The 27,604-nt window shown below is 43.8% G+C and overlaps 1 protein-coding gene and 1 long non-coding RNA gene across 3 annotated transcripts in view; one reads left to right on the top strand and one right to left on the bottom strand.

The window, feature by feature from the left end:
- SPOCK1 (SPARC (osteonectin), cwcv and kazal like domains proteoglycan 1) overlaps window positions 1–27,020 on the top strand; it is a 525,716-nt gene extending 498,696 nt beyond the window's left edge. For both annotated transcript variants that reach the window (XM_040444543.1, XM_040444541.1), the window contains 5 exons: window positions 8,253–8,369; window positions 11,894–12,115; window positions 17,658–17,720; window positions 22,963–23,100; window positions 23,569–27,020. In XM_040444543.1, coding sequence (XP_040300477.1) covers window positions 8,253–8,369; window positions 11,894–12,115; window positions 17,658–17,720; window positions 22,963–23,100; window positions 23,569–23,759 — 731 coding nt within the window. In that variant the 3' untranslated portion in view covers window positions 23,760–27,020. The remainder of the gene's footprint in view (window positions 1–8,252; window positions 8,370–11,893; window positions 12,116–17,657; window positions 17,721–22,962; window positions 23,101–23,568) is intronic.
- LOC121010744 (uncharacterized) lies at window positions 305–24,854 on the bottom strand. Its single transcript, XR_005781353.1, has 3 exons — window positions 24,753–24,854; window positions 18,275–18,285; window positions 305–334 (listed from the first exon to the last, which is right to left on the bottom strand). It is a non-coding gene; the product is annotated as an uncharacterized LOC121010744 (long non-coding RNA).
- Window positions 27,021–27,604: the final 584 nt, after the last annotated feature.

Genomic DNA, 27,604 nt, shown 5'->3' with positions numbered 1-27,604 from the left:
CAGCAGCTCACACACTCGAAACTGGCATTCAGACCCAAGGCTGTCAGGCCCACAAGCCTGGACTCTCAGCCACAGCACCAGCCGCCTGTTCCCTGTTCATGTGCCTGGGAGGGAGTGTGGTCCTGCCGTGCACTCAGCTGCTTGATCCTAATCTTGTGGAAGGGGCCCTGCGCCTGATGGGAGGACTGGGTGGAAGGACAGGTGCACGCACCTGGGGCTATGGTATGAGAGCAGATCAAGCAAACTTCCAGAGGCTCTGAGCTGACAGCACAGGGTCAGACGCAGGGCTCAAACTCACGAACTGCGAGATCATGACCTGAGCCGAAGTCAGACGCTCAACCGACTGAGCCACCCAGATGCCCCAAGAGATGTAGATTTGAATCTCTCTTTAGCCATTTAACTGGCTAGCTTCACTTGGTCATTTCAGGTGCAAATGCGGCATGTGTCATCTTGATTTCCCTACCTTCCCTCTGGTGGATCACTGTGTCACGCCGTGTCCACAAACACAAACGGTATCCGAGCCACCCGCTGCCGAGATGCCGGGCACTTGAGTGCATTCCCATGCAGTCCTCCCGTAATCCTATGAGCTCCTTCTCCGTATGCACATGAGGAAGCTGAAGAGGGGGAAGGTCACCTGTCCAGCCTCAGCCAGGATGGCAGTGCAGGCCTCCGAGCTCAGCTCCATCTTTCTGCGGAGCCTAGTTACGCCCTCTTGCTGCCCCAGGATCCCCTTAACCAGGATGTGGTTACTGCTTCTGAAACCCTGCTAAGCGGAATCAACCCTCACCTCTTTGAGTTCCAGTTTAGTAGGGTCCATGGTCCCAGGGGACTGTAGCCTTGCTCGGTCTCACACTCTCTCAAGCTCCCGTGAAGTACAGCCCCCGTCCGCTCCATTCCCACACACTTGCCCTGTTGGAGAAGTGAATAAAGTACTGCTCCAAAGATGGCCCACGGGACTAAAACACACTCTGGTCTCTAGCTTGGAGACCGTTCCTCCGGGTGCTTCTTCCTTTGTTTGCCGCGTGCGCGAAAACCCCCACAGATACGGAGGCTGACAACTGTAAGTTACCCTCCCCACTTGCATTCGGCGCCCAGATCTTTGGAGAAACGGTCTCCTCTGAGCCCGCCGGTGGTAAATAAATCTCCGATCCACCAAGATCTCCGAGTGCCGCTTGGTGTTTCCGCCAGCGTTCCAGCCTGGTTCCATAACAGCCCTATCCTGGGGCACTTGCCGTGTGCTGTGTGCACCAACAGCACGGGGGCCCAGGTCCCTACCGGGAAAAGGAGCCTGCGCGTACTTGAGGGTGGCATCGAGCCTACGTGTTCCTGAGCGGCTTGGGAAGGCATCCTGGTGTTTGTTCCAGCCTGGGCTCTGCTCATCCCCTCATCTCTGCCCTAAAAACGGCTCAGCTGGACTTTTTGCAGGAGATGCTAATTGCATGCACTCTGAGTGCATTGATCCAGTGTTGCTCTGATTAAGTAATTAAGCACAACAGCACCTAGGAGGGCTGAAGAAGATTGCTTTCACAAGTCTCGGTTTCTGAGAGGCCTCCCGGCCTGCTCCAGAGAGAGCTCCGGTCTGGCCCAACTCTTTAATTACCTTCAGAGGCACTAAAGTTTAAATTAAATTCTAACTGTTTTCATATTAACTTCTTCCGGAACCCTGAGCTAAGCACTGGTAAGGCTAGAGGGGCAGAACGTAGTGGCTTCATGTGACAGGTGGGGTGTTTTCTTCCTCGGCTCTTTAGCTGAAGGATTTCAGGAGTTACACGAGTTTACCAGTAATTGGTGCCCTAGCAGAGGTTTACAGATCGCCTACAATGCTTGTGTGTCAGATTTGCCATTTTCAAACATCCACAACTGAGTGTTCAAATGTGGCTTCAGTTAGGATTTTAACATCCAAACACACACACACACACACACACACACACACACACACACACACACACTCCTGCTCTCACTCTATTAGATATTAACACTACAGCTCTGAATGCAGAATTTCTGCCCCCACCTCCACTTTTTATATCACTCCAAATATTTTTTTTTTATCCCTCTGATTATTTCCTTGTTTTCTGTGTAATCCTCTGAGAGGCCTTTCTAGAGTGTCCCTCAGCCACCAAAGTCATCAGTAAGCTGAGACCAGCTCGGAACACCAGTTACCACCTTTGGGAACCCTTTCCCAAGAAGCTTGGATTGCCTGGCTTCTGTCTCCCCACTTCCAAAACCAGCACCTGTTTGAAACTTCCCCACCCCTCTTTTCTAGGCCTTGGCTTTGTCTGAAGGAGACAAGGACTGTGGTGTGATGGTGGCCTGGGGGCAGGCAGGACCCATTGACTGATACTTAAGAAGCCCCCCTTTCTCTCCTTCAGTAGCTGTTTCCCCAGGCTCCCTTGCCCCACGACCAAATACTAATAAATGAAAGCACCCCTCCCTTCCTCCCTCAAAACGTCACTAGCGCTGCAGTAATACTGTTAACACCATCTCTGCCCTATAGTATTTAGGTACCGGTACCTCCTTCCCGCCCTTGTCAGCCGGGTCACTCATGATGTCCTCCCGCTTTACGGGCACGCTGTTGCAGTCAAATCCAGTCTAGCTCGAGGCCCCTTAAAGCTCCAGGCCTTGGGTGGAGAGAGGAGAGGGGGCCCAGGTGGCAAAAGTGATCACATTTTCTTCCCAGGGCTATGTACCTTCCACAGCGGCTGCATGTGCCTTATTTACACTTGCTTATATTGCATTTTGTTCATATTTTCCGAGGAGACAGGACAAGTCCACTGGGAGACCACCAAATTACCTGGGCCCTTCTCTGCCTGAGCGCTGGGCTTTCCTGGGGGACAAAGCTGTCTTTTTGTACACACTGGAGTAATGTGCAATGGCACTCGCTGTTCTCATGCCAGAGCTAATGACAGCAGAGCCTGATTTCATCCCTCTAATACTCAGCCAGCTGCGTCACCTGCATCATTGGCAGAACTTCCTGTACCTGTGAAGGCCTGATGTTTGGATTTTTTTTCCAACTCAGAAAATGGACCAAGTCTGTTAATTGCCCCAGTTACTGCTGGCTCCCCTCAAGCCCAGTTAATGCAAGGAGCCAGTCCAGCACCCAGGGCAGCCCAGCAAGAAAACAGCCTGGATCTAAATCCTGTCTCTGTCACTTGATAGCTGTGAGACTGAAGGAGCTTGTAACCAGTGTATTCATGTTTTCCTGTTTTGTTTTGTTTTTTTAAAAACGTATATTTTGAAAAGCTATGTATCCATCCTTGGTAAGGGCTGAGAATACAGACACAGAGAAGTCAAACCAAACCCTCGGTTATGGAGCTTTTCTATGCGGGAGAAGGCAGATATATATTGCACGTCGAACCTTCTTAATTTGTACCAAGCCACCTACAAAATAAGTGAAGGAGAGGTATTATTTTTTATATCACAAGCATCTCCTCAGGCTTCCACAAAAACATAAGGATAAAATTATAACACATTATGCAGCCAGTTGGGATACGGGAAGAGGAATCTACATTTGTTAAGTCCCTGCTCTACTCCAGTAGCTGTGAGCTATGTTTTACTGATACTCTCTCATTCCCTGCAGTAATGCTATGAGCTGAGCTTTATTATGCCATTTTGCAGATGGATAAATGGAAGCTTGCAAAAGGCAACAAGAGGGTTATTACGCTCGGTGAGTTAGTATGTTATCAACAGCATTCTTCATGCCAGGAACGGGCTGCCTAAGATGCTGGGCCCCCTGAGGTGAGCCACGCCCCGGGCGCTGCTCCCATCTAGAGGGGAAGGTGGACAGTGAACGAGAGGTGATGGTGCTGGAAGCACACAGAAGGGAAACCCCCCTCTTGTGAGGCTTAGGGAAGTCCTGGAAGAGGAAACACATTAAAAGCAGAGATCCGAGAAATTTGCATATTAGCAAGACACCGAGGAGGGGTGCCCCAGGTGGAGCTGCTTCTGCAAAGGACAGGGCGGAGCAGGGAGCCCCGAGGAGCAGAGGGAGACCAGAGGCGGGGCAGGGCACTGCGATCGAAGCACAGGTCACATTATGGATTTGGACTTGCCTGCAGAGTGATTAAGAGGCTCTGAAGGAGCTAACTAAGCAGGAAAGTGACGTCACTTTAGAAAGAGAGTGCTTTGACTGCTGGATGGAGAAGGGAGAGTGGGGGGAAAGACAGGAAACCAATTAGGATCCTGATCCAGCCTCCTTGGTGCGCGTAGCAGTGGTGATAAGGACTGGAATGAAGGCAGTGGAGCCAGCAAGAAGCAAGAAACTTTTTTTTTAGGGATCCCAGGATACTTCCCAGGTGTGTGCCCTGAGGATGCGAGTGCCTGGTGGTGCCATTCTCTGACCACGGGAGGAGGCGAGGACGCTGCCTGTGCCCCAGCCACGCTGGAGCAGATTGAGGGCCTGTCAAAAACATGGGGAGTAACCTGTGGAAACAAGAAGGGACACTTGGGAGAATGGGGGTAGTTCAAAGTGAGCTGAAGCCCCAGTGCAGGGCAGGAGGGAAGCGAAGGGAAGGGAGGGGACGGGACGTGAAGAGGAGTGGCTGGCCTCACTCACTCAGGAAGGTAACCCAGGGGCAAGGGGGATCAGGTCTTAGCCTGCCTGAGTGAACCGAGTCCTCTGGGGATTCTGATGCTCCTTGCCTGGGTATCAGGCTTCTCTGACCAGGAGGAGAGGAGAGCTCAGACCCCCTCTTGAGAAAGCACAAGGAGTGGTCCACCTCAGGGCACCATGTGAGAATGGCAGGTGGATGTGGTTTTATCAAGGTTTTCTCTCCCCCAAAACTAATTTTCCCCAGAAAGGAATGGAGCATGTGGGAGGTGCCCTTTAAGCCTCCACTTCTGAAAGCATCAATCCTCAGTTCGTACCTTTATCAGGGGCTACGACGGGCCCCTTAAAAGGCAAGCATTCCCTACCCCTCACTGCTGGCATGTCTTTTTTGGCTAGAATACCCAATTTGAACAAACAGCTCTCTGCAGGCTGTCATCTTTATTTTTTTCTTTGGGATGTATCTAGCTTCAGGCCAACTGTGCCTGACTTTTTCCCCATTCGGACCATTCAGTGGAAGACACAGCGAGTGAACAGGGCCCAGTAATTGAGTGCCTCCTGTCTCCATTCTGGCTTTCTGATCTCTCTTTACCCAAGCCAGTGGCATCTTGCTTGTGCACTTCCCCCTGAGTGACAGATTCTCTCTTTTAAGATTCCAGCGCCTGATTCCATCCGCCATCCAGAGCCTGTGTACTTTGGAAAGCCTGTGGGAAATTCAACAGCCTTCTAAAGATATAGATTACCTGCACATCTGTCAGGGTTTAGTTAAACATGACTGACTAATTTATCCTGCAGTGTGAGATGGGGATTCATTTCCTTTGCAAGTTGACTTGGCAATTTTCTCTGCTCGGAGAACGTTTAGAATAGATGGTGTGCATGGCAATTGAGAAGAAATAGATGCTATTAATTTTCCATTTTCAAATGTGAGATTGACTCTAGAGCCCACATCTCACTCCTATCGGGAAAACAGACCACATCCTCTCCCTTATGAGCTGCTTGGCATCTGAGAAGTCAGAAAGGTGAGCACCCTATCCCAACGTTCCAAGTTGGGACCCGTCCACGTGTCGGTGTGAACCTGCCCTCTCCTTGCTGTATGTGTGGCTTAGTGTGAGATGCAGGCTCCTGGCTTGAGCAGGCATGGGATCTTCTTCCTCAGCCCATCTTTAAAGACCAAAGGGAAGGAGTAGAGGTAGAACATATCATGATGAACCTCCAAAAAGTTGGAAATCCCAAGGGATAGCTAACTTCATCCATTGTTATCTGGCACAGAATTGTGCTATGATGGAAACACTCTGTGATGATCGCGTACGGCGTCCCCAGCCATGTGAGCACTTGGAATGGAGTGAGTGCAACCGAAGAACTGTCTTTGATTTATTTAAAAAATGTTTTAATGTTTATTTTTGAGAGAGACAGAGAGACAGAGCATGAGTGGGGGAGGGGCAGAGAGAGAGGGAGACACAGAATCCGAAGCAGGCTCCAGGCTCCGAGCTGTCAGCACAGAGCCCAACGTGGGGCTCGAACCCACGAATCGCAAGATCATGACCTGAGCTGAAGTCAGATACTTAACCGACTGAGCCACCCCGGGCATCTTTTATTTATATAAATTAGTGTTAATATAAATAGCCACATCTGACTAATGACAACTGTATCCATTGCAAGTATCCATGTCTCCCAATTTCTTATGTGGCCAAAGCCAGTTTTGTTGAGGCACAGTTGTCGTGCTGGTTTTCTGCATGCTGCGATGTTTGCTTTAAGCTTACCTATAAACCTTCAATTTAAAAATAACAGTAGTGGCAATTAAAATCATAGCACATGCTGAACAATTGTTATGTACCATGTACTTTGCTAAGCACTTTACATACTTGGTCTCATTTATACTGACTTAATGATATCCTGGGTTTACAGATGAGGAAGCCGAAGTGTGGAGAGGTTGTGACTTGTTTGAGCCACCCAGCCAGTAAGTGGTAAAGCTGGGATTCATTCCAGGCACTGTGAGCCCAGAGCTGCTATACTCTGCTGCCTGAAAAGACAATGCTTAGTGCCATTTCCTGGCCAGTGGTTTAAGATACGGTCACGTCCTGGTTGTTGAAAGGAAGGCTGAGTGTCTTGAGGTCCTTACTTATGTGAGTATAAAGAGGGCATCCCCTCCATGCTTTGTAGAGTGTAGATCTAGATCCTGGCCTAGAATGAGGAGCACAGCTATGAGAGCAGTAAGACTCTACTCACCTCACCTACAGCTATGAAAGCCCCCTCAAACGGAGAGTCAGGGAGGCCTTTCCCACCTGGGGTCTGGGAAGTTTGGCTCTATTCCCCATCAAGCCCCAAATCCCAGGCTAAGGAAAAATGGGCTTTCCCGAGAGCAGACATGGATTCGAAAAATGAGGAGAGGGTCTGAATGATACTCTTCTCTTCTTGTGGAGGCAGGTGGAGGCTCTCTTTAGTGAGAGCTTGCACTGACTGAAGGCAGGACTGGAGTTTTGGCAAGACAGCCTACTCATTCATGACTGCCCCATTGCCTTCTGGGGGTGAGCCTGGGGTATTTTCTGGGATCTCTCTTCACTGGTAGAGTCCAGCTGTAACCTGCATCCTGTCAGCTCCATAAGATACTCAGAACTTGGCTTTGCCCTATAATGGTGTTTAGCTTAGCTTCTGCACTGTCTGTCCCTGTAGCTTGAGAATCTGAGAAAAGTGACAGTTGTGGGGTTCGTGTCTTGGTCCCTTCTTACTGAGGGTTTGGCCCCTCAGGTCTTGAATTTCTGGTGCTCCAGATGTGAATGGCTGGCTTTTCTGCCTCTTGGAAGTGCGCCATTGCCTGGACCCTTTGTAGGAAGTCTCTATACCCAGAATTAGGGTAAAATCTGGGAGGTAGGGGAAATCAGCTCCCTTTCCCACACCATTGTTCCTCCTTCATCGATTTCTTCCCTCAAGCCTTACTTCAGCACTCCATCAGACCTTCATAGAACCTGTACCCCACAGTCTGTCCGTCTGTCCGTCATCCATCCATCCATCCATCCATCCAGGTTTTCTTCTTGTTCTCAGAAGGAGTATTCCTTGGCCCCAGTTCGTATGCTGCACCCTAAAAGATGAGCCTGATAGTTAGAGATGGGCTGCAAGAGAAAGGACACTTGCATGGAGAAGGCATCCATCTCTCTTTAGGGGAAAGTCAGCTCAGTCTGCCAAAAGGCTAGCAAAATAGGCCACATGCACCAATCCCAACCTTGGGCTAAAACAACATTGATAGTCTGCCATTACTGGGATCTTTTAGTGTTCCAGGCAGCCTCTCATTAAGGATATTGGCTATTCCCGAGTTTTAATCTCTCTTGGCATGAATTTAGTGGAAAATGTGGTCTCTGGCAAATTGCAATAGCAAGTTTTATTGGGTTAGCAAGAAGGATCTTTTGGGGTCTTTGGAGACTGGTGAACAACTGTGAGACCGTTAGCATTTGCTTTAACAGCTCTGAGGCAGCCCAGATTCAGTTCTGAACAGTGCTGCTTACCAGGGGAGTCTAGGCTCTCTGGCACGTTCCTTACCTGTCATTGCTGTATCTTTGGCCTGTTTTCCAAGTGGGGGTAAGGAGTTGTGTTGTGGTTGGAGAGGGAGGTTTGTTTTGAGCGTGGCTTCATGGATGGCATTGCATGTTGAGGGCAGAGAGCTAACTAGAGGAGAAAGTCCATGGATTCACTGTTTGTTCCATTTGCTTTTCTGCAGCCTGCACAGACAAGGAGTTGAGGAACCTTGCTTCCCGGCTGAAAGACTGGTTCGGAGCCCTTCATGAGGACGCCAACCGGGTCATCAAGCCCACCAGCTCTGACGCAGCCCAAGGCAGTAAGGCCAACTTTGCTCTCGCTAATTTATTTCATTTTAAATATCACATTCCCTTAGTTACTAGATAGTATTGATTTAATGGTTTTTTAGAGTAATCACAGAAACATTATGTGAAATGTACAAAGCAACTTCAGGTATTTGCTTTAATTCCAAAGCATTTCCCCCTCCTCTCTATAACATCTTATATGTTTTAAAGTCTGGTCACAAAATTATAATACTTTAAGTATAGAGATTTTGGAAAATATATTCAGTGTGTATAAAAATAAAAAAATCCACCATTTTAACAACTGTTAGCATGTTGTGGCATAGACTTCTAATTATTTTCCTTGCCATAGAGAAGAAAATCTAGGTGTCTGTATATGTATATACACACACACTTCACAGGTTGTTTTATGACCTTTTATCACTTAGCAGCATACTATGACCTCCTATGTTGTTGAGTACTATTACACTTTCTAATAGCTACATAGATTCCCAAGTTATAGATACAATTTATGTAATTAGACCTCTATTTAGGAGTGTTAAAGTTGCTCCTAATGTTCAGCTACTATAAGCAACGCATATGTATCACACATCTTTGATAACTTATCTTTGTGAACGTTAGACGGCATTTTGTTTTCCATAGAAACTCCCAGGCAAGGCTTCCCCCTCCCCACCAGTGAATTTGCAGAGCCTGTATTCAGAGCGTCATCATAAGCTACAGAGAAAACTCAGAATGGGTCCGCATCTTTGTACCTTGATGGACTCTCTCCCTGCCTTGAACTCAAAGGACATTAGGGGTAGGCTTCTTCAGTTGGCTCAGAATGTCTTCCTCAATAACACACATGTTCCCATACGTGGAGTTTTGCAACTGTTGGGATCCAAAGCTGAATCAGCCTCTGGTCTTTGGCCAAAATCAGAACGATCACCTTCATTTTTGGTTATTCTTTGCCGTTCGTAGCTGTAGATACTGGTAGAGAATACTGACATAGAGGACACTTGTTTAACTAGTTTGGATCTTTTATTTTAAGGGAATGGTGATTTCTGAGAAGTAAACACTGAAGTGTCCAAAGGGTGATTTCAGGTGGCTGAGTCTGTGGGAAAGAGGAAGGAAGAGTGTTTTTTTCCATTCCTGCCGGAGGCTTCCTTGAGAGTTAGTGGACAATTAATGCACAGATGGTCTAAAAGAACCTTTCCCTGGGATCCACGAGGAGCAGCTGGGCCCTTGGGCTTTCTGAATAACCTTTCAATGAAGAGCAGATTGATGTGAGGAGAACTGTTCCTTGCAGCCTCCAGTCCCAGGAGACTCCTTCCATAGACAGCTAGGGAGCTGGCAAAAGACCTGCCCTTGGCCAGAAGCAAATTGAGTCCCCGAAGAGGCTCTTAGGTTTGATGTCCTGAAGCAGTGGCAGTGAAGCGAGTCTTCAGGAACCACAAGGCTGCAAGAGGGAGAGATGTTTTTTTTATCAGTTCAGGACTTCTGAAGAGGAAACCATGGAACCTTATAAGTCCCCTATTCTTGGGGTCAACTAGAAGGGCTGCTGTCTTTCCGTCTTCATTCCTCAATACCAGGTGTGGATATCTTTTCTCTAGTATCTTCCCACTGGGTATGGAGTGGGCTTGACCCACTGTCCAACCTGTTTGGCACTTCTCTTTGGTGGTGTTTCAGCAGTGAGCCCCTCTTTCCCATGTATTAAAATACTAATATCCTATAATGTTGATGCATATTACATACAATATTCTATATATAACTGTGGAGCCATTTAGTGTCAGAGTTAATGATCTTGCTTTACTCAGTAGCCCCTAAGGACATCCTCATCATAGAGACTGTTCAATCATGACCTTCAAAGAAGAGGCCACATTATGTCCCCTAATGTCTCTTAAAAAGGGGGATGTTTTCTAAGACACGTTCTAAGATATCAATAGGACTAAATTTAAAAATTGACTTCTGTGTCTAAAGGAGTAAACTCTGCAGTAGCTAGAGAACTTCTCTCAATAAATACTTTTACTGAGAACTTACTATGTGCCTGCACTGGTGGAGGCTACTGAAGGGAACAAAGCAGTCTTTGCCCTCAAGGAGCTTAGCATCTAATGGATATTCACTGACAGTAAGGGGAAGCAGAGGGTTTGTGAGAGCTCAGAGGTAGGGGTGCTGTACTTACTTTACTGGTTCCTAGACAGGGAAGACCTCTTTGTAAAAAATAAGGCTTTCACAAAGGTGGGTGCATTTTGCTATGTTTCATATTCTGCAGGCAGGGGTTGGTAATGCACATAGAAACCTGATGCGCAGGGAATGGGTGGCCGACGCCATCAGGATCTCAGTTGTAGTCACCGTATCACTCCCTTGCCCTGCCTGTCCTCAAGCATGTGGCACCCAAGCTAACTAGAGGTCCTCAGGGTAGGAGCATCACATGAAGTAGAGGCAGCCCTGGGAGAAGAGGGACAGAGAATGTAGACTCAGGGCTGGGCCACCTGTGTTTGAAGCCCAGCTCCACAATTATATGACCTTGAGCAAGTAGCTTAAGCCTTGAGCTTTTTTTCTTCCATCTGTAAAGTAGAGAGGATATACCATTTTATAGGCCTATTAGAAGGGTTGAATGAGATGATTAAGAATAAGGTGCTTAGAGGAATACCTTAAATTACACAAAAATGAACTTTTTTCATAATTTTTCCTGGGAATCTGAAACCACTTCTAGAAATCCAGCTTATGGAATGACTTGAAATTGCATAGTGCTTTTGATTCTGACAGAAAGACCAATTTTAGATTTGGGGCATGCCTTCTCTGGGGGTTGTCTACAGTAGATTCAATATCCTGAGTGTTAAGCAAAGTGTTATTATTCTAGGGCGTACAGTTTCCATTGTGGAAACAAGTAATTCTTTAAGAAAACTACCTCCCCCTCCCCCAGGGAAATAAGAAAGAAATTATTGTCTGACTCAATTTGGATTCCATATCATGTATCTCTTGAGGGGACTGCAGAAAAGAAGAATAGGGAACAGAAGCAGGTACCTGGCTTGTTTTCCCATTAATGTTCAAACGGCTTGGATTTAACAGTCCTTTGGGACATAATCAGTGCTTCTGGATTGTGCTATATAGTTTCATTTCACTGCCATCATCTTTTTTTTGCAATAGTTTCTTTTGTTTTGGTTCTTCACATATTTTCCCCCCTAAATATAAAAGTATACTTTGCAGAATTATAAGTTTTTTCTTTTCTGCACCATGTTTGTACTCTTCCTTTTGGGCATACCCTCTTTTAAGCAAGTCTAGTAAATGTAAATTCTTATTTACATCACACATAAATTAGTACGGGGTACTTGTTCCCTTTGAAACATATTTTCCTCAGATGCTGACTTCTGTTTAAGAGCATTTTTAATTATCTTATTTAAAACCCCCAAACAACAGTATCTTCTAGTAGTGTGCCCCTGAGACCCACCCATGGAGGGAAATAGTCTCAGGGGAGGTTGTAGGTGGGGTGGGCCCTGGGCCTCTTCTTGGGATGGGAAGATCTAGGCTGGGTGGCCACTGAGATGTGCCCTTCTCTCTGCAGGATTTGACACCAGCATCCTGCCCATCTGCAAGGACTCTCTGGGCTGGATGTTTAACAAGTTAGATATGAACTATGACCTCCTTCTTGACCACTCAGAGATCAATGCCATCTACCTGGATAAGTATGAGCCCTGTATCAAACCTCTCTTCAACTCCTGTGACTCATTCAAGGATGGCAAGCTCTCCAACAATGAGTGGTGCTACTGTTTCCAGAAGCCTGGAGGTAAGGCGGGAGAGAGGCGGGGTCCCAAGTTCAGGGCAGCCACACTGGGCAAGGAAGGCCCACATATCACATACTGGGGAGAGCCCTGGGTGGAGATCAGGCAGAAGAACACAAGTAGAGAGTAGAGCATTCATCTGATAATGGCAGACCCAAAGGCTCTTTTCTTCTATTTTATTTCCACTCTTCTCATGGTATATCAGAAAATTCAAGAGCATAATGGTAGAGTCCATTACTTCAGTCACCCTCTGGGACGATCTCCTGACCATATTGTGCCTCGATTTTTTCATCTGTCAAATGGGTGTCGGAACCTTTGCTATAGAATTCCCAAGGTCACTGTGAGAACCTTAATGTGAGAAATACTGTACAAATGTGAGAGTATCATAATTCCCGTTGTCACATGAGTTCTCCATGTTCCTCTTAGAGAAAGCCCCTTGTCCTTTTCTCTGGGATGAATACAGATTTATACTGAATCTTGTAGACAAGGAGATTTCGGTTATAAACTCCCACTAACTCCAGAAAGACGCAATATTTGAGGAATATGTGGAAAGAATACAGGAGTATCTCTAATTTGTTGGAAAGTCAGACAAGAGAGTCCACCTACAGACTCTCAGGAATCTAGGGGCAGGAGCCCTGAGTCTGCTGGAGAAGCCACATAGTCTAGCTTTGCCTCTTCTGCCTTAGCTTCCTGGGGTTGTGCCCAAGTGTGGCGCACGACAGCTAGCAGACGCTGGTTTGTATTTGAATTCCATTCCCAAGTCCCAGGAAAATATGCCTCCGCCTGAATCAGGTATCATGGGCACTCTGCAGGCATGGCTGTCAGAACCTCTGCCCAGGAAAGGGAGATGGTTATGAGTATTAGAGTACTTAAATCATACATGTGTGTATGCCTGTGTGTATTCAGAATCGGTGCACCCCCAGAGCAGAAAATGTGGGCATTAAAAAAGGGCACGTGGTGTCGCGTTCATGTACATGTTTACAGGATTACAAGAGACATTCCTAAAAGAATTACTGGTCACAGGGCAGGTGCATTTTTAAATTTAAGCCGTATTTCCAATTTGCCTTCCAAAAACGTTGTACCCATGTTTACGCTCTCCAAGAATACCTAGTTCCCCACGGTGGAGCCAAACCTTGTGGTCACTGCCAAGTTAAGGGACAAGCTGTTACATTTCCTCACGGGTCTCATTTCATTTCTCTTATTATAACTTAGATTGAACACCTTCGTGTTTGAGAAATTCCTTTTTTTGGTAATTTTTGGTATGTTTCTAGGAATTTTTTTTTCTCAATGAAGGACATTAGCACTGTTGAAGTCACATGTATTGCAAATATATTTTTCCCCAACTTTGACTTGGTCCATTTTTTTAGGAAGACATTTTTCAATTTAAGAGTGTAAAATTTCTCCATCTTTTATGGTTTTTTAGCAACCATAAGGCTTACATTAAGTCTAGAAAGTTAACATGTACCTTTGGGTACCTTAGGTAAAGGTACCAAATACCTTCAGTATTTGAAGGTGCATGATTCTCTTGTGTTTGTGTTTTCTTCAGCACATTTTGGTTGGTTGGTTGTTTATTGAAATCTTGTATCACTTTTGGTTTCTTTGGTGTATGGTCAGAGAGGGTCACAGCCCCTCTCCCCACTCCTGGGAATGGTTGTTCAGTTACGTTTTTGTCATGTATTGACTAACCTATCCTCCTCCTCTCATCTGAATGCTTCCTCTATTGTATATAATATTTCTTTATATTTATACGTCTCTTCTTCCATCTAGAATCCTTTTATTGTAGAACAGCATCTATCAACCAATGGAGTTATATTTTTTTAATGGTTTTTATTTATTTAGAGCGAGAGAGAGCATGCGCACACATGTGGGGGAGGGGCAGAGAGAATTCCAAGAGGGCTCTGCAATGTCAGCACAGAACCCATAGCAGGGCTCGAACCCAAAAACTGTGAGATCATGACCTGAGCCAAAATCAAGAGCTGGACGCCTAATTGAGCCATCCAGGGGCCCCTAGAGTTACATTAAGTTTTGTTCTCATAGATACTGTACTTCCTGTCTATTTATTGCCCTTGTAAAGGAAATTGATTTTTTTTTCCCATTATAGTTCCTCACTGCTGGTGGTTTCAGTATTAATCTTGTTCGCACCCACCTTACTAAATTCTCATTTTGTTTATAATAATTATTCTGGTTGGTTTCCTTTGATTTTTGAGGTGTGCAATCATAACCTCTGCAAATAGTGATAATTTTTTCTTTTTTCTTTTTATACCTCCTCTCTCTTTTCTAATCATATCAGCTAATACTTCAAATTTGTGTTAAATAATAGCCATGTTCTTACTTTAATAGAAATGCTTGGAGTGATTGAGTTCTAAGTTTAATGATAGCTTTGGGCTTGAGTCCATATAAAATCATGTAACCTTCAGCCAGGGTTCAGGCTTAGCCTAAGTAACCAAAGCCTCCGTGTTAGTGCTTCTTGGAGGTGTAATGCCAGGACCCTGAGCATGAGGTTACTGCCTTTATCAAGGGACAGAGCTGGTCACCACGCTGTGTGGATGTCCCTGGATGTGCTGCCCTTTCAGCAACTGCTGAAGGAGGCCAAAACCCCATCACGTGGCACATTATGGTATCCAGGAGAAGTTGATCAAACTACAACAGAAGTCATTTTGTTATAGTTCATTTTTTTTTTTTTGTTACTCATTTTGTGTATTTCTCTCATTATTTCTTTATTTTTTGTGGGAGAGAGAGAAACAGAGTGGCAGGTGGGGAAGGGACAGGGAGAGAGAGAATTCCAAGCAGGTTCCACACCCAGCACAGAGCCCTATATGGGGTTTGATCTCACAACACTGAGATCATGACCTGAGCCAAAATCAAGAGTCAGATGCTTAACTGATCCACCCAGGTGCGCCTCTCTCCCTTTCTTAAGTTAGGTTCTTTATTTTTGTTGGATTTCTACCACCTTCCTCCATGACCCAGAACCAGCCCTGGGAGTTCTCTTTGACCCCCACATTTCCTCATTTCCTTTTGATTAATGCATGTACTCAAGGCTAAAAGTTTTCTCCAAAGCACCCTTTTAGCTATAGACCATAGGTATTAGGTATGTGAGGATTTTTTTTTTTTTTTTTTTTACTATGATTAATGTGTAGATGTCCTACAATAAAGGCTCTAAATGCCTCTTCGGTCCAAGAAAATTTTGAGAGAGCACTTTAAAATTTTCCATGTGGTAGGATTATTTCTTGACTGGTTTCAATATTTTTGTTTAGTATTACGTTTGAGTTTTTGAAGTTTCTTCAAAAATTCTCACTGGAATTGTATTCCTTGAGTTAGCACTTGAGTATCTGTAAATATTGGTATTTTCTTTATACAGAAACAAAGATGCCAAGATTAAACTTACTCTCCTAGTACTGGGTTTAGCTATAGAATAATATGAACTCATACTAATTTTTGTTCCCCTTTAAGGAGATGAATTTCCTAGGACATGTCTTAGTTTTGCTCAGTTCGTAACACTTTCCTGAGATATGCCATGCATTTTTTTTAATTTTTTAAAATATTTTATTTATTTTTTTAAGCAGAGACAGAGCATGAATGGGGATGGGGCAGAGAGAGAGGGAGACACAGAATTCGAAGCAGGCTCCAGGCTCTGAGCTGTCAGCACGGAGCTTGATGCGGGGCTTAAACTCACGAACCGTGAGATCATGACCTCCACCCAGGCACCCCTATGTCATGCATTTTTGAGCTCTGGAATTAAACATTTGGTTCCATTTGATTAGTCTCTGCTCAGCAGCATCAGTTATATACATGTTGCACATCAGTTTTGTTGCTTCAGATACAGCCTTCCTTTATTTAAGTGTTTAATTTTCTTCTGTGTCTCTTATGTCTTTGAGCCTTTGTATCTGCATTGAACTGGAGTGTCCTTTTTGTGTGGTGATTCTTTTTTTTTTTCAAGTGGACTCCACACCCAGCATGGAGCCCAGTGAGGGGCCGCAACAGACATGAGCTGAGATCGAGAGTCAGACCCTTAACCGACTGAGGTGCCCCAAGTGTCTTTTTCATTAGAGCCCTTGACTACTTAAGTCTTGGGTAACTATTTTCATTTGCTCAGAAGCCAGCGTTTTCTGTTAGAATTCTTCATGTGGAGTTGGGTTTTCTTGCAGTACTTTTTAGTAGGTCTCAGCCTGATTCATGTTTCCTTGCTGGAAGAGAAGTAAAATTTTTACAATTACCATCGGACCATTTGAGGAACTCCCCAACACAGTGTTTCTATGTATGTGGGCGAATTTTGCATTCTTCAGGAACAGTCTTCTAAATGCCTACGGTTTTTGCACAAAGATGAGCTTTCCGGTGGTAAAATAGGAAGAATATTGGTCCCTACTTTATAGGATTGTTGTAAAGATGAAGACAAAATTCTAGAACATCGTCTGGTACATTCTAAGAATTCACTAAGTGCCCCTTATTTGTCATAGTAAATGCTTTACTTCATCACACATGGAATCTGTTTCCCTTTTTCTTTGTTGTTTTCAGTTGGTATCTTTCTCCTGCACTCTGAAAGCACCTTAAACCCAGGGGTGAATAAAGCGTATTAGTTTTTCTTAAGGAACCAGCAACGAGACCGGGTGGCATCGTGCACTCCACAGGGTAAAAGATGTTAAGAAGGTGGTCAGGTACTTACGCTACTTCTGTCCAAGCAAGTCTGGGGCCTGTAGTAAATGTTCTGAGACTCAGAATACTTCTGCCCTTGGCTCGAGGCCCATGAGCACGTACGTATCAGAGTCTTCCAGAGCCATGCGGTCTGCCAAGGCAAGTCACGGCAACTCAAGAACTGGTGAAGCCATCTTTCTTTAGGCTTGGAATGGAATAAGTTCTTCTCTTAGGAGACAGAACTGCACACTGTCATAGGCCCTCATTGGCCATGCAGCTCCCACTCGATCAGTCCTTCCCTTGAGAACTGAGTTTTGTGCTCATTCATGGCAACGGGTGTTTTATAATTGGGGACCTGGAGGCTGAGAGTTAACGTTTCACTTTTCTATTCTCACTGCTACTCTCTATCTCTTAGATAGCTTCAAAGTTTGTATAATTTTACAGTTGTTCCTTGAGGCCTATGTAAGTCTGAAGTAGTATTCTCATCCTCTTTCTCTCCTGTAGCAAGACCTGGGTTAGATTAAGTATTGGTCAGTTGCTCCCATCTGTGGATTCGGAACACTTAACCACGAGGATGCTGTGATCCTCGTTCTCAGCTGATTAAAATGTCTATTACCAGATTACCTAGAAGCACTTGGCATTTGCCTGAGTTGGTGGCAGGAAGAACAATTACTATACAATGCAAGTAGCCCCCAAATACTATTTAAGTACCTCATGATGTAAGGGTTTTTTTTTTTTTTTTTTTTTTTGATTAGTAACACTAATGGCCTGAATTTGTTGTGCTGTTTAATAACAGCATATGGAGTCATTCCAGTCCCAGGTGTGTCATTGTGTACATTTCACTTCATGAGTGAAGCCAATCATTAGAGATTATGTCCTGCACCATCTGGAAACTGACTTTCATAAATTATTTTCCAGGTCTCCCTTGCCAGAATGAAATGAACAGGATCCAGAAGCTGAGCAAGGGGAAGAGCCTGTTGGGTAAGTACAATTTCTTGTCACTCGTTTGAACAACTAATTAAACCAACCATGTCTCGTGTAATGTTGAGCCACAGCAATGGTTATTCCATTAGGTAACAGTGTTTCCTGAAAGAAATGCCTCGCTTCATTCCCAGACAGCTGGCTGGACGTAGTCTGAGGATAGGCGAGCTGTTTGAGAAATGCTGCCTAGTCCATTAGCCCAGGACTAGTGGGCAGGGCTGCAAGGGTGGGAATCCAACACCGTCTCTACTGCCCGCTCCTCCCTTACTTGGGGCTCCAGTAAACCTCGGCTTTCTCTTCTCTCAAGAATCTCTCTTGAATGGAGCATGAAAGTGTTCCTTCCTAGTTCAAGCGGTAACGTCTATGAATTATTCCCCAAATTGTCCATTCAGGGAAGAAGATGAGCTGTAGCCTCTTCTATATTTATCAGATCGGGTTCAAAGGCTTGGGTGTGCTTAAATGTGTTTTTTGGATTCATGTGCATAATAATCCCTGGAGGAAAGCATAAATCTGTTTAAATAGTGCACATTTCTCCTCTCTGTCTGAATGTTAACTGTGCTTTTCCCTGACATGCCCGTCTGTGGCTGGAGGTAAAGGTAACAAATGCTGGCTTGTTGAAGTGTTCCCTTTCAGCTGCATATCCTCTTTCTCCAGCACTAAGGGGTGGTCATGGCATTCAGACCAGGCCATTGCAGAGACTGGTAAACCTCATATATTTGTCAAAAAAGGAGTCTGGGTTGGTTTACTTGCTTTTTAAAAAAAGAGCTGACAGCGGCAATATAATACACAATTTTTCTTGTTAAGCATTAAGAAGCAGGTGCATCCCTTAAGCGGCTTGCCATTTCAAACATGCACCTGTGTACTTGAAGAAATGGGCAAGTTTTGTTTTGTTTTGATTTTACAGATTGTCTAAGTAGTCCGTGAACTCAGGTAGTTTCTCCTCTACTGATTTTGGGGTTGCCTCAGACCTCCCACTTCTGATAATGCCCCGTTCGACTCAGGAAGAACCCCAAAGTTGTGACTTTGACCTATGTGGACCTAGGTTCTAAAAAGACAAAGGTATCATTCTGATCTGAAGGCAACTTCCATAGGTCTGTCCAGTGCAAGGGCTTGTGCTCACTAATCTGATTTCTCCATGTAGGAGGTTATTCAGGCGTTTGAGTGATATGCCTAAGGTCCACAGGTAGTTAAAGAATTAGTATAAATCTAGTTTTTAAATTTTATTTTCATTGGCTATGCATATCTTCTTACCGCTTCATTAATAATGAATGAGACATTTATAAGGCATGTAGTCTGAGATAAAATGTCTCATCTTCCATTTTCCCTAGCTCACACCAATGAAACGCCTACCTTTGTCCTACCTTGAATCTCACCTAGTTTTCAAGCTTGCTTTATCACACCTCCCCACATAGAGAGATTACTCTGGCTGACTCATAAAAATACCATTGACCTTCTTACACATCATTTCCTGCATGGGGATAGCTCCTAATGTGTTTTCACGGGCATTCAAATTAAAAACAAAATAGACCATACATCGTGGAGTGTAAATAATCAAAAGTAAAATTAAAACTACTTTTAGGATTGAATGAAAATGAGGTTTGTGGGCCGAAATCAGAGGGAAGCAACTAAAAACTTAGAGGAATATTCACAGCTTCAAATGCATTTATGAAAAAACAAACACTAACTTTTCAAGTCAAAAAATGACCAAGACTAAAGTAGAAAACTTCAGCATGTATTGGAATCACTTGGAGTGTTTACTAAAGCACAGTTTCTGATTCAGTAGATCTGGGTGGTATAGGGCCCAAGTACATGCTTTTCTAAGATGTTTCCAGGTAATGATGCAGGTGCTGGTCCTGGGACCACACTTTGACAACCACTGCTATAAGCTCACTTACAGAATTTTGAAAACCTTGTTGAAACAAGTACTGTGAGTTATGGAAGAGAAACAGAAGACCCACCTGTATGAAAAACCATGAAATTCATGAAAATCAAAATGCTAACCTCAACGCCCCCCAAAAGAGGCCCAAAATATTTTTATGAGTAAGTCTTTCACAGAAGAAAATGTATTCAAAATGTCTAGAGGAGGCAAAGAAAAACACCTGAATCATTTCATGAATTGGGTGCCATGATAAAAAAAGGAGAAGAAATAGAGGCATATAGTTTTATCACTTAGTGAATCACCTAGTAACACAGATGCAAAGGGATCAGTAAATTCAGTCAGTAGTATTCCAATAACAATGTATCATGGCCAAGTAGTATTTACTCCAGGAAAACAATATCCCAATTACTAGTAAGGAGATTGAATTACTAATCAAAAATATCCCCAAAAAGAAAAGCCCAGGACCAAGTGGCTTCACTGGTGAATTTTAGTGAACATTTAAAGAATTAACACCACCACACCTTCTTCAACTCTTCCAAAAAAGATCAAAGAAGAGGAAACACTCCCAAGCTCATTTTTGAGACCAGCATTATCCCAATGGCAAAATCAGAAAGGACCCTACAAGAAAAAAACAGGCCAGTATCTTAAATACACATACAAAAGTTCCCAACAAAATACTAGTAAACCAAATTCAACAGTGCATTAAAAGGATCAAATGGGATTTAATGCAGCAATGCAAGGATGGTTCAAAATACACAAATCAACCAATATGATATATTAATACAAGGTGATATCTGAATAGATGCAGAAAATTCACTTGACAAAATCCAGCATCCATTCATGGTTTTTAAAAACTCTCCACAAATTAGGTATAAAAGGAACAAACCTCAACATAATAAATGCCACATAAGACAACCAACATCATATTCAACAGTGAAAGGTTGAAATCTTTTCCTCTAATATCAGAAACGAGACAAAGTGGGCACTCTTACAACTCCTATTCAACATACTACTGGAAGTCCTATGCAGCACAGTCAAGAAAAAGAAACAAAAGGCATCCAAGTTGGAAACAAGTACAATTTTCCTTGTTTGCAGATATGTTTCAGCCAAGGAGGTGAAAGATGTATCTACTGAAAACTATATGATGCTGATGAAAGAAATCAAAGACAACACAAATAAATGGAAAGGAATCCCATGTTCATGGAGTGGAAGAATTAATATTGTTAAAATGTGCATATCACCCAAAACCATCTACAATTTAATTGCTATCCCTATCAAAAGGCCACTGGTATGTTCTGCAGAGATAGAAATAACAATCCTAAAATTCATATGGAATCACAAAAGACCCCAGATAGCCAAAGCAATCCTAAGAACAAAGTAGGAGACATTACACTTGCTGATTCCAAGCTACGTTATGAAGCTGTAATCATCAAAGCAGCATGATGGCAAAATAACAGACACAAAGATCAAGGGAACCAAAAATAAACACAAGTGTATAGGTCTACTATTAGTCTCTTTAATAAATGGTGCTTGGAAGATTGAGTATTCACATGTAAAAGACTGAAACTAGATCTCTATCTTATACCCCTCACAAAAATTAACTCAAAATGGATTAAAGACTTAAATGCAAGACTGGAAACCATAAAACTCCTAGAAGAAAACATAGGGGAAAAAGCTTCTTGACATGAGCCTCAGCAATCATATTTTTTATAGGACACCTGAAGCACGAGCCACTAAATTAAAAAAAAAAAAAAAGTGGGACTACGTCAAACTTAAAAGCTTCTGCACAGCGAAATTATCAGAAAACCTACAGAATGAGGAATAACATTTGCAAACCATATATCTGATAAGGGATTAATGCCCAAAATGTATAAAGAACTCAACTCAGTAGGAAAACAAACCAAAAACCTGATTTAAAGATGGGTAGAAGATCTATATAGACATCATTCTAAAGAAAACATACAGATGGCCAACAGGTACGTGAAAAGATGCTCAACGTTATTAATCATCAGGGAAATGCTTATCGAAACCACAGTGAGATATCACCTCACACCTGTTAGAATGGCTGTCATCAAAATGACCAGACACAACAAGTGCTAGTAAGGACATGGGGAAAGGGAAGCATTGTGCGCTGATGGTGGAAATGTAAATTGGTCCAGCCGCTAGGGAAAGCAGTATGGAGGTTCATCAAAAATTTTAAAATAGTACTGCCATACAGTCCAGCAATTCAACTTGTCAGAATATATCCCAAGGAAATGACATTCTGTCGAAGAGATATATGTACCCTTATGTTCACTTCAGCATTATTTATAGTAGCCAAGATACAGAAACAACAGAGGTGTCCATCAACGGATTACTGAATAAAGACATTATTGGTGCGTGTGTATACACAATAGAATATTGTATACCATAAGAGAAGGAAGTCTTGCCCATTGTGACAACACAGATGGACCCTGAAGAAATTATGCTAAGTGAAGTAAGTCAGACAAATACTGTATGATCTCACCTATCTGTGGAATCTAAAAATCTCAGGGGCACCGGGTGGCTCAGTTGGTTAAGCGTGTTTGGCTCAGGTCATGATCTTGTGATTCCATGAGTTCCAGCCCCACACTGGGTTCTCTGCTGTCAGAGGCTGAAGTGGGCTCCACACTGTCTCTGCCCTTCCCCTGTTCACGTATACACACGTTCTCTCTCTCTCTCTAAAAATAAACCAAAAAAGTTTACAACAAAAACTCATAGAAAAAGACATCAGGCTGGTAGTCCCCAGCAGTAGGGAGTAGAGAGGGGGGGGAACTGGAGAAAGGTGATCAAAAGGTACAAACTTCCAGTTGAAAGGCATATAAGTACTAGGAATTTAATGTACAGCATGAGGACTCTAGTCAACTTTGCTGTGTGGTACATAGGAAAGTTGTTAATAGTAAATCCTAAGAGTTCTCATCACAAGGGAAACACATCTTTTTTTTTTTTAAGTCATTGAGATGATGGATGTTAAATAAACTTACAGTGGTAATCATGTCCCAGTATATGTGAGTCAAATTTGGCCCTACAGTTGACATTCCACAAGGCTGCCCATCAATTCTAGCTCAGTAAAACTGAAAAAATATTAACCAGTTGTAAGAGTAGGACCCATTCACCATTTAGAGGGGAAACATAAGAACCCGTCAAAGAAGGGATCCTGTCTAACCTTGAGCAAACCCAGGGACTTGTCATCTTGAGTAAGTAATAACCAACGGCCCCATTCTCCCCTGGTAGCTGTGCAAGAAGTAGCCGGTCTGATAGGTTAGCCCTCTTCTCTGTCTTGGAGGGCATCGCCCCCGAGTGTCAGGGCACCTCTGATTCAAATTGGACCTTTTATTCCCTCAGGAGCATTCATACCTCGGTGTAATGAGGAGGGCTATTACAAAGCCACACAGTGCCACGGGAGCACAGGACAGTGCTGGTGTGTGGATAAATACGGAAACGAGCTGGCTGGCTCCAGGAAACAGGGCACTGTGAGCTGTGGTGAGTAAGGTCTTCCTGCATCAGCCCCACCATGACGGCTTGCACGTCCTGACTGAATAAAGCCCTGGGCAGGGAAATTTCAAGACCTATCCGTGGTCTACAGCGAACAAGCTTACAATGGTGACGTGAATAAAGCACACTTGATTATGCGTAGCTAGCTTCCGGAGTGGCAGGGACTCACCATGAGCAGGAGATTGGGTAACATTTTGTAACAGTCAGGAACTGTCGCAGGCAGACAGGGACTTCGATAAACCGCCCACAGTTCTACCCCAGAAGGTAGAAGCATCTCAAGAATTCTGGGGGCCCCCAAAGCCTGTGGTCCCTCCAGGCTGGGAGGCCCCAGTATTCAGAGAGTGAATTGCATGGTTTTTCCCTACAGTTGAGTCACATGCGAAGGAACCATTCTTATGGTCATAAGGTATAAAGAGAAACTAATCCTCCATCTTGTCTTCCTTCTTAATATTTCAGAAGAGGAGCAGGAAACGTCAGGGGATTTTGGCAGTGGTGGCTCTGTGGTCCTGCTAGACGACCTGGAGGATGAACGGGAGCTGGGACCAAAGGACAGATTGGGCAAGCTGAGGGTGCACACCCGGGCAGTGACAGAGGATGATGAGGATGAGGATGACGACAAAGAGGACGAGGTCGGGTACATATGGTAGTCCCCACCGGGAAGAGGACACGAGGTGCACACAGAATTGCAAGTCACTTCCTACTCCTGCGTTTGTATCTCATAAGACTCCACAGCACCAAGGCCTCTTCTCCATTGTTGCTCTCTGTACCCGACCCGAGGTTTGGGAGACCACTTCTTGTCCCCAGAGCATTCTGGTTTTGCATACGCTTGTGTGGGAAGAAGGGTGTTGTGTTTTGTTTTTTAGACGGGGAATGGCTGGCTGAATTCGAGCCCCCTTCCCTCCCATGAGATTTTTGCAACAAGCATGTGATTTATGTGGGATTCTGACAGTGCAGGGAGCCCCCACCTTGTAAACGTCAAAGATGCTTTTTGATTACCCACACCAGTGGTTATTCCAGCATGGTTCCCGGCCTTACGGTGTCTAAGTGCTTTTCTTGTGTCCTGTAGATGTCGTGGAAAACACACCACACTGTACTTTTTTCCCCCCCTAGCCCCACCACCCCGGGTGTTAATAACTAAAAATTAGTTTTCATATCACTCTATCTGGCTTCCTACAAACAAGAGCCTTAATTCAGTCAAGAGTTCCTCTGGGGAATTGATTTCCTTAATAAAAAATGGTGTCTGGACGCTTCTCTCTGTACATGCTTGAATATGTACAGAACAGACTGTACGTGTACAAGGTGCACACACACACACACTCTCAGAAAAAAGTGTTTCAAGATCCTCTAAAAACTCATCTGAAAAACAATTCTAGATTTGTCAGCCTGTCCAGACCTGGATCACAATTTCTGGAATAAGAAATTTGTATCAAAGTCCTTTTTTTGCACTAACAGCACTTGCAGCCTGCAGGCTGAGGATGCTCCTTCCCCTATGCATTAGCAGAGTTCCTGGAAGCCCTTTGATTTGGATAAGCCTCTGTCCGCCTAAATCACTTTTCTTGCAGAAGCCATGAGACTCCCACATGGGCAACTTCACAAGCCATCTCTTTCATTTCAGCTCCAAGCCCACCCCGGGCTGCAACAATCCTGTCCGCCACAGGTTCTCACCTTCCCTACCTACGCAAGGGCTTTTTCCAAGGCATGTCTCCATATCATATCCCCTGCTCTCCGAGAAGACAATACCACAGTGTTCCTTAGCAGAAGAAAATTCCGGATTCTTAATCTAAGGTTTTGCTTTTGCCCCATTTCTATCCACAGATCATAGTGAGGGTCCACGAACTGTACAGATTTTATACCACCACTCATCCTTTGTAAAAAAATCCCAGACGGAGGCCAAAAAGAACTTCATCGTAGCACAGAGAAGCTAGGGTTGGATTTTTACCGGCTAGTCCTGTCCCCATCACCTCACCTGCACCAATGTCAAGAAACCAGTGAAGAAGGCCCTTCATCAGTGTTTCTTTTCCCGAAGTAAGTTCACGATTAGAGTCTGTCTCCAAATTTGGTAGGGTCATTATCTCTATCGTTTTTAGAATTTCTGACCCTATCAAAGCTGACTCAGATACAAAGTACCAAAGAATAGTCCTCAAGTGGTCCCATTTAGTTCAGTACCAGCCCTTAAGCTCCTGCTCCACCTGGTTTCCAGCTTCCTGGATACCCTCATCAGCCACCCAGCAAGGCTTTCTGGCCCACATTTTTTTTTGTTGTTGTTTGTTTTCGTTCATCATGAATTCCAGCCCATCCACAAGACAACCGCATAAAACTCAGGCAAAAAACCACTTTGTACTCTGTCAACCCGCCTCAAACCAGCATTTTCCAATCCTAGCATTGGCCAAAGTGGCATCATCTCTAGAGTTAGTCTCAGATGGGAAATGAACATACTTGATACAATAAACTTCCTTGGCCTAATATACACGGGTACAACCAGGACTGTAGGTATAGAGAGGCCAGAGGCAAGCTCTGTATTGGGATTTCAACTGCATCATCCCTGTTTCAATTTTTTTTTTCCTCACTTGAACAAAATACCAAGATCATAATTTAGAAAACAGGTGTTTAATTGCAGCTAAATTATAATGGAGTATATAAAAGAATCAAGACATTAAAAAAAAATCTCAGTTTACACCATCAGAGAAAACCATTGTTACTGTCTCTCTGAGCTTGGAAAAATGCACAAGAGAACAAATTAAAATCGACTAACTGATTTCACTTAGAGAAACTTCGAGGAACAGAGAACCACCAATTTTAATTTGCCTAATTATCTTATGACAAGTGTCAAAATAAGATGACACTTAAAGATGCTTAGCATTCACTTAATGATGGAGAAGAGTGTGCTCTGTAGTCAGTTCCCAGTAAGCTAACGAGATGCTCATTTTCAAAGATATTTCAAGAAGATATTTTGACTCCTTAAGATGTTAAATAAAAAGCCCTCCTAAGACCGGAAACCCAAAATCAATGGACCAACCAACATTAACACCACTTTTCGTGCCTCAACTTTGGCATGACATCACTGGATTTTTAAAGGGCTTTAGTACAATTTTTAGAAACTTTACCCTTAGAAGTGAAATTTTTGATTTCTTCCTTTTGGGCAGGAGCATTTTTGCTAGCAACTAAGAATACGTAAGAATGTTGATTAAAAAAAATAATACCATGATAATCGATTACCTTTTTTTGAGACAGTTCATGAACTGAATCCTCACCGACTCATTTTTGGAAACTCTAGTAAATAGTTTTATTCTTATTCCATAAATGGTTCTCTTATTTAATACTGTTTCCTCGGCATCCAACTTAAACCCCAGAATTTTCTTCTACCATAGTTAGTTGTCTGCCATATTAATGTCTTTTTGTTTCTGCAGATATTCTAGGCATGGGAATACCTTGATATTCAATCTGAGGTTTTGTTATCAGTTTCCCCTTCTTTATGCCCATTTCCCCACGCCCAGCAGTGAATGCCTACGTGTCTGTCCAGGTCTGCCCCTCTACTTTTCCCAGAATGCAATTCACATTTGTTTTGTTTTCATTTTTTACCTTGACCTCATTGTACAGTAACATCTAAGAGCCCTTTCTACAGTGGGTGGTTTTGGTCTTTTTATACCTTTTTCTCAAAGTCACTGATGTTTGTCCCTGTTCCATGTGTAGCATTGTAATGAGAGCCCACCAAATCCTGAGTGTCATTTTGTTGTCCCTATTGTAGATGAAATAGTGATGTAGAAAAATCTAGTAAATTCTGAATGCTTTTCCACGTAGACTTATCTGGAATGTGAACACGACTCTTTGGTTAATAGTAAATGCTTTAACTGTAGTCCTAAGTAGGTGCATTTCCGTCTGTCTCAATAAATTTTAATTTGTCTGCAACACTGAATGTATTTGTATTTTCTTATCTTGCATGTGAACTCACCTGGCTATGTCCACACCGGCTCTCCGGAGAACAAACAGTAGGGGCAAAGGGGACTGCCGATGCCGACCTCTCCTGTGCTTCTGTACATGGCAGGGAAGAATACCTGCTGTGGTCGAGCCTGTCCTGGCCCCTCTCAGCACAATCTGTGTCCACTCAGTCTAGAACACCTAACCCTTACTTTTGCTGCTTCCACCTTTTCTACGCTTTACCTTTGTTACATAGTTTTGACCTATCGGATTTCAGTGTTGTCTTCCTGTTTACAACCTTAAGCTTTTCCAGTTCTGCCTATTCCTTCCCTCCCCTGTCAGTTCTTCTCCAATTCTCCTGAAACTAAAACACAAACAACAACAACAACAAAACAACCCAGTCTCCTTTACAGGGAATTCTGAGTTCTCCACGGTTGATGGATTAACCCACCAGAGGCTCGTCAAACATCAGAAAGCACCCAAATTGGAACAGGAATTATCTCCTTTCCACCTTTATCCACATTCAGGCCAGTGTGTCTATGACTTAATTATACCCTGAGTAATTTCACCCTGAGCT

Source organism: Herpailurus yagouaroundi, unplaced genomic scaffold (assembly GCF_014898765.1).
Source record: "Herpailurus yagouaroundi ecotype Mexico unplaced genomic scaffold, PumYag 192, whole genome shotgun sequence".
NCBI lineage: Eukaryota > Metazoa > Chordata > Mammalia > Carnivora > Felidae > Herpailurus > Herpailurus yagouaroundi.
The sequence above is the reverse complement of the archived record's forward strand: the minus strand, read 5'-3'. Positions and strand labels throughout refer to the sequence as shown.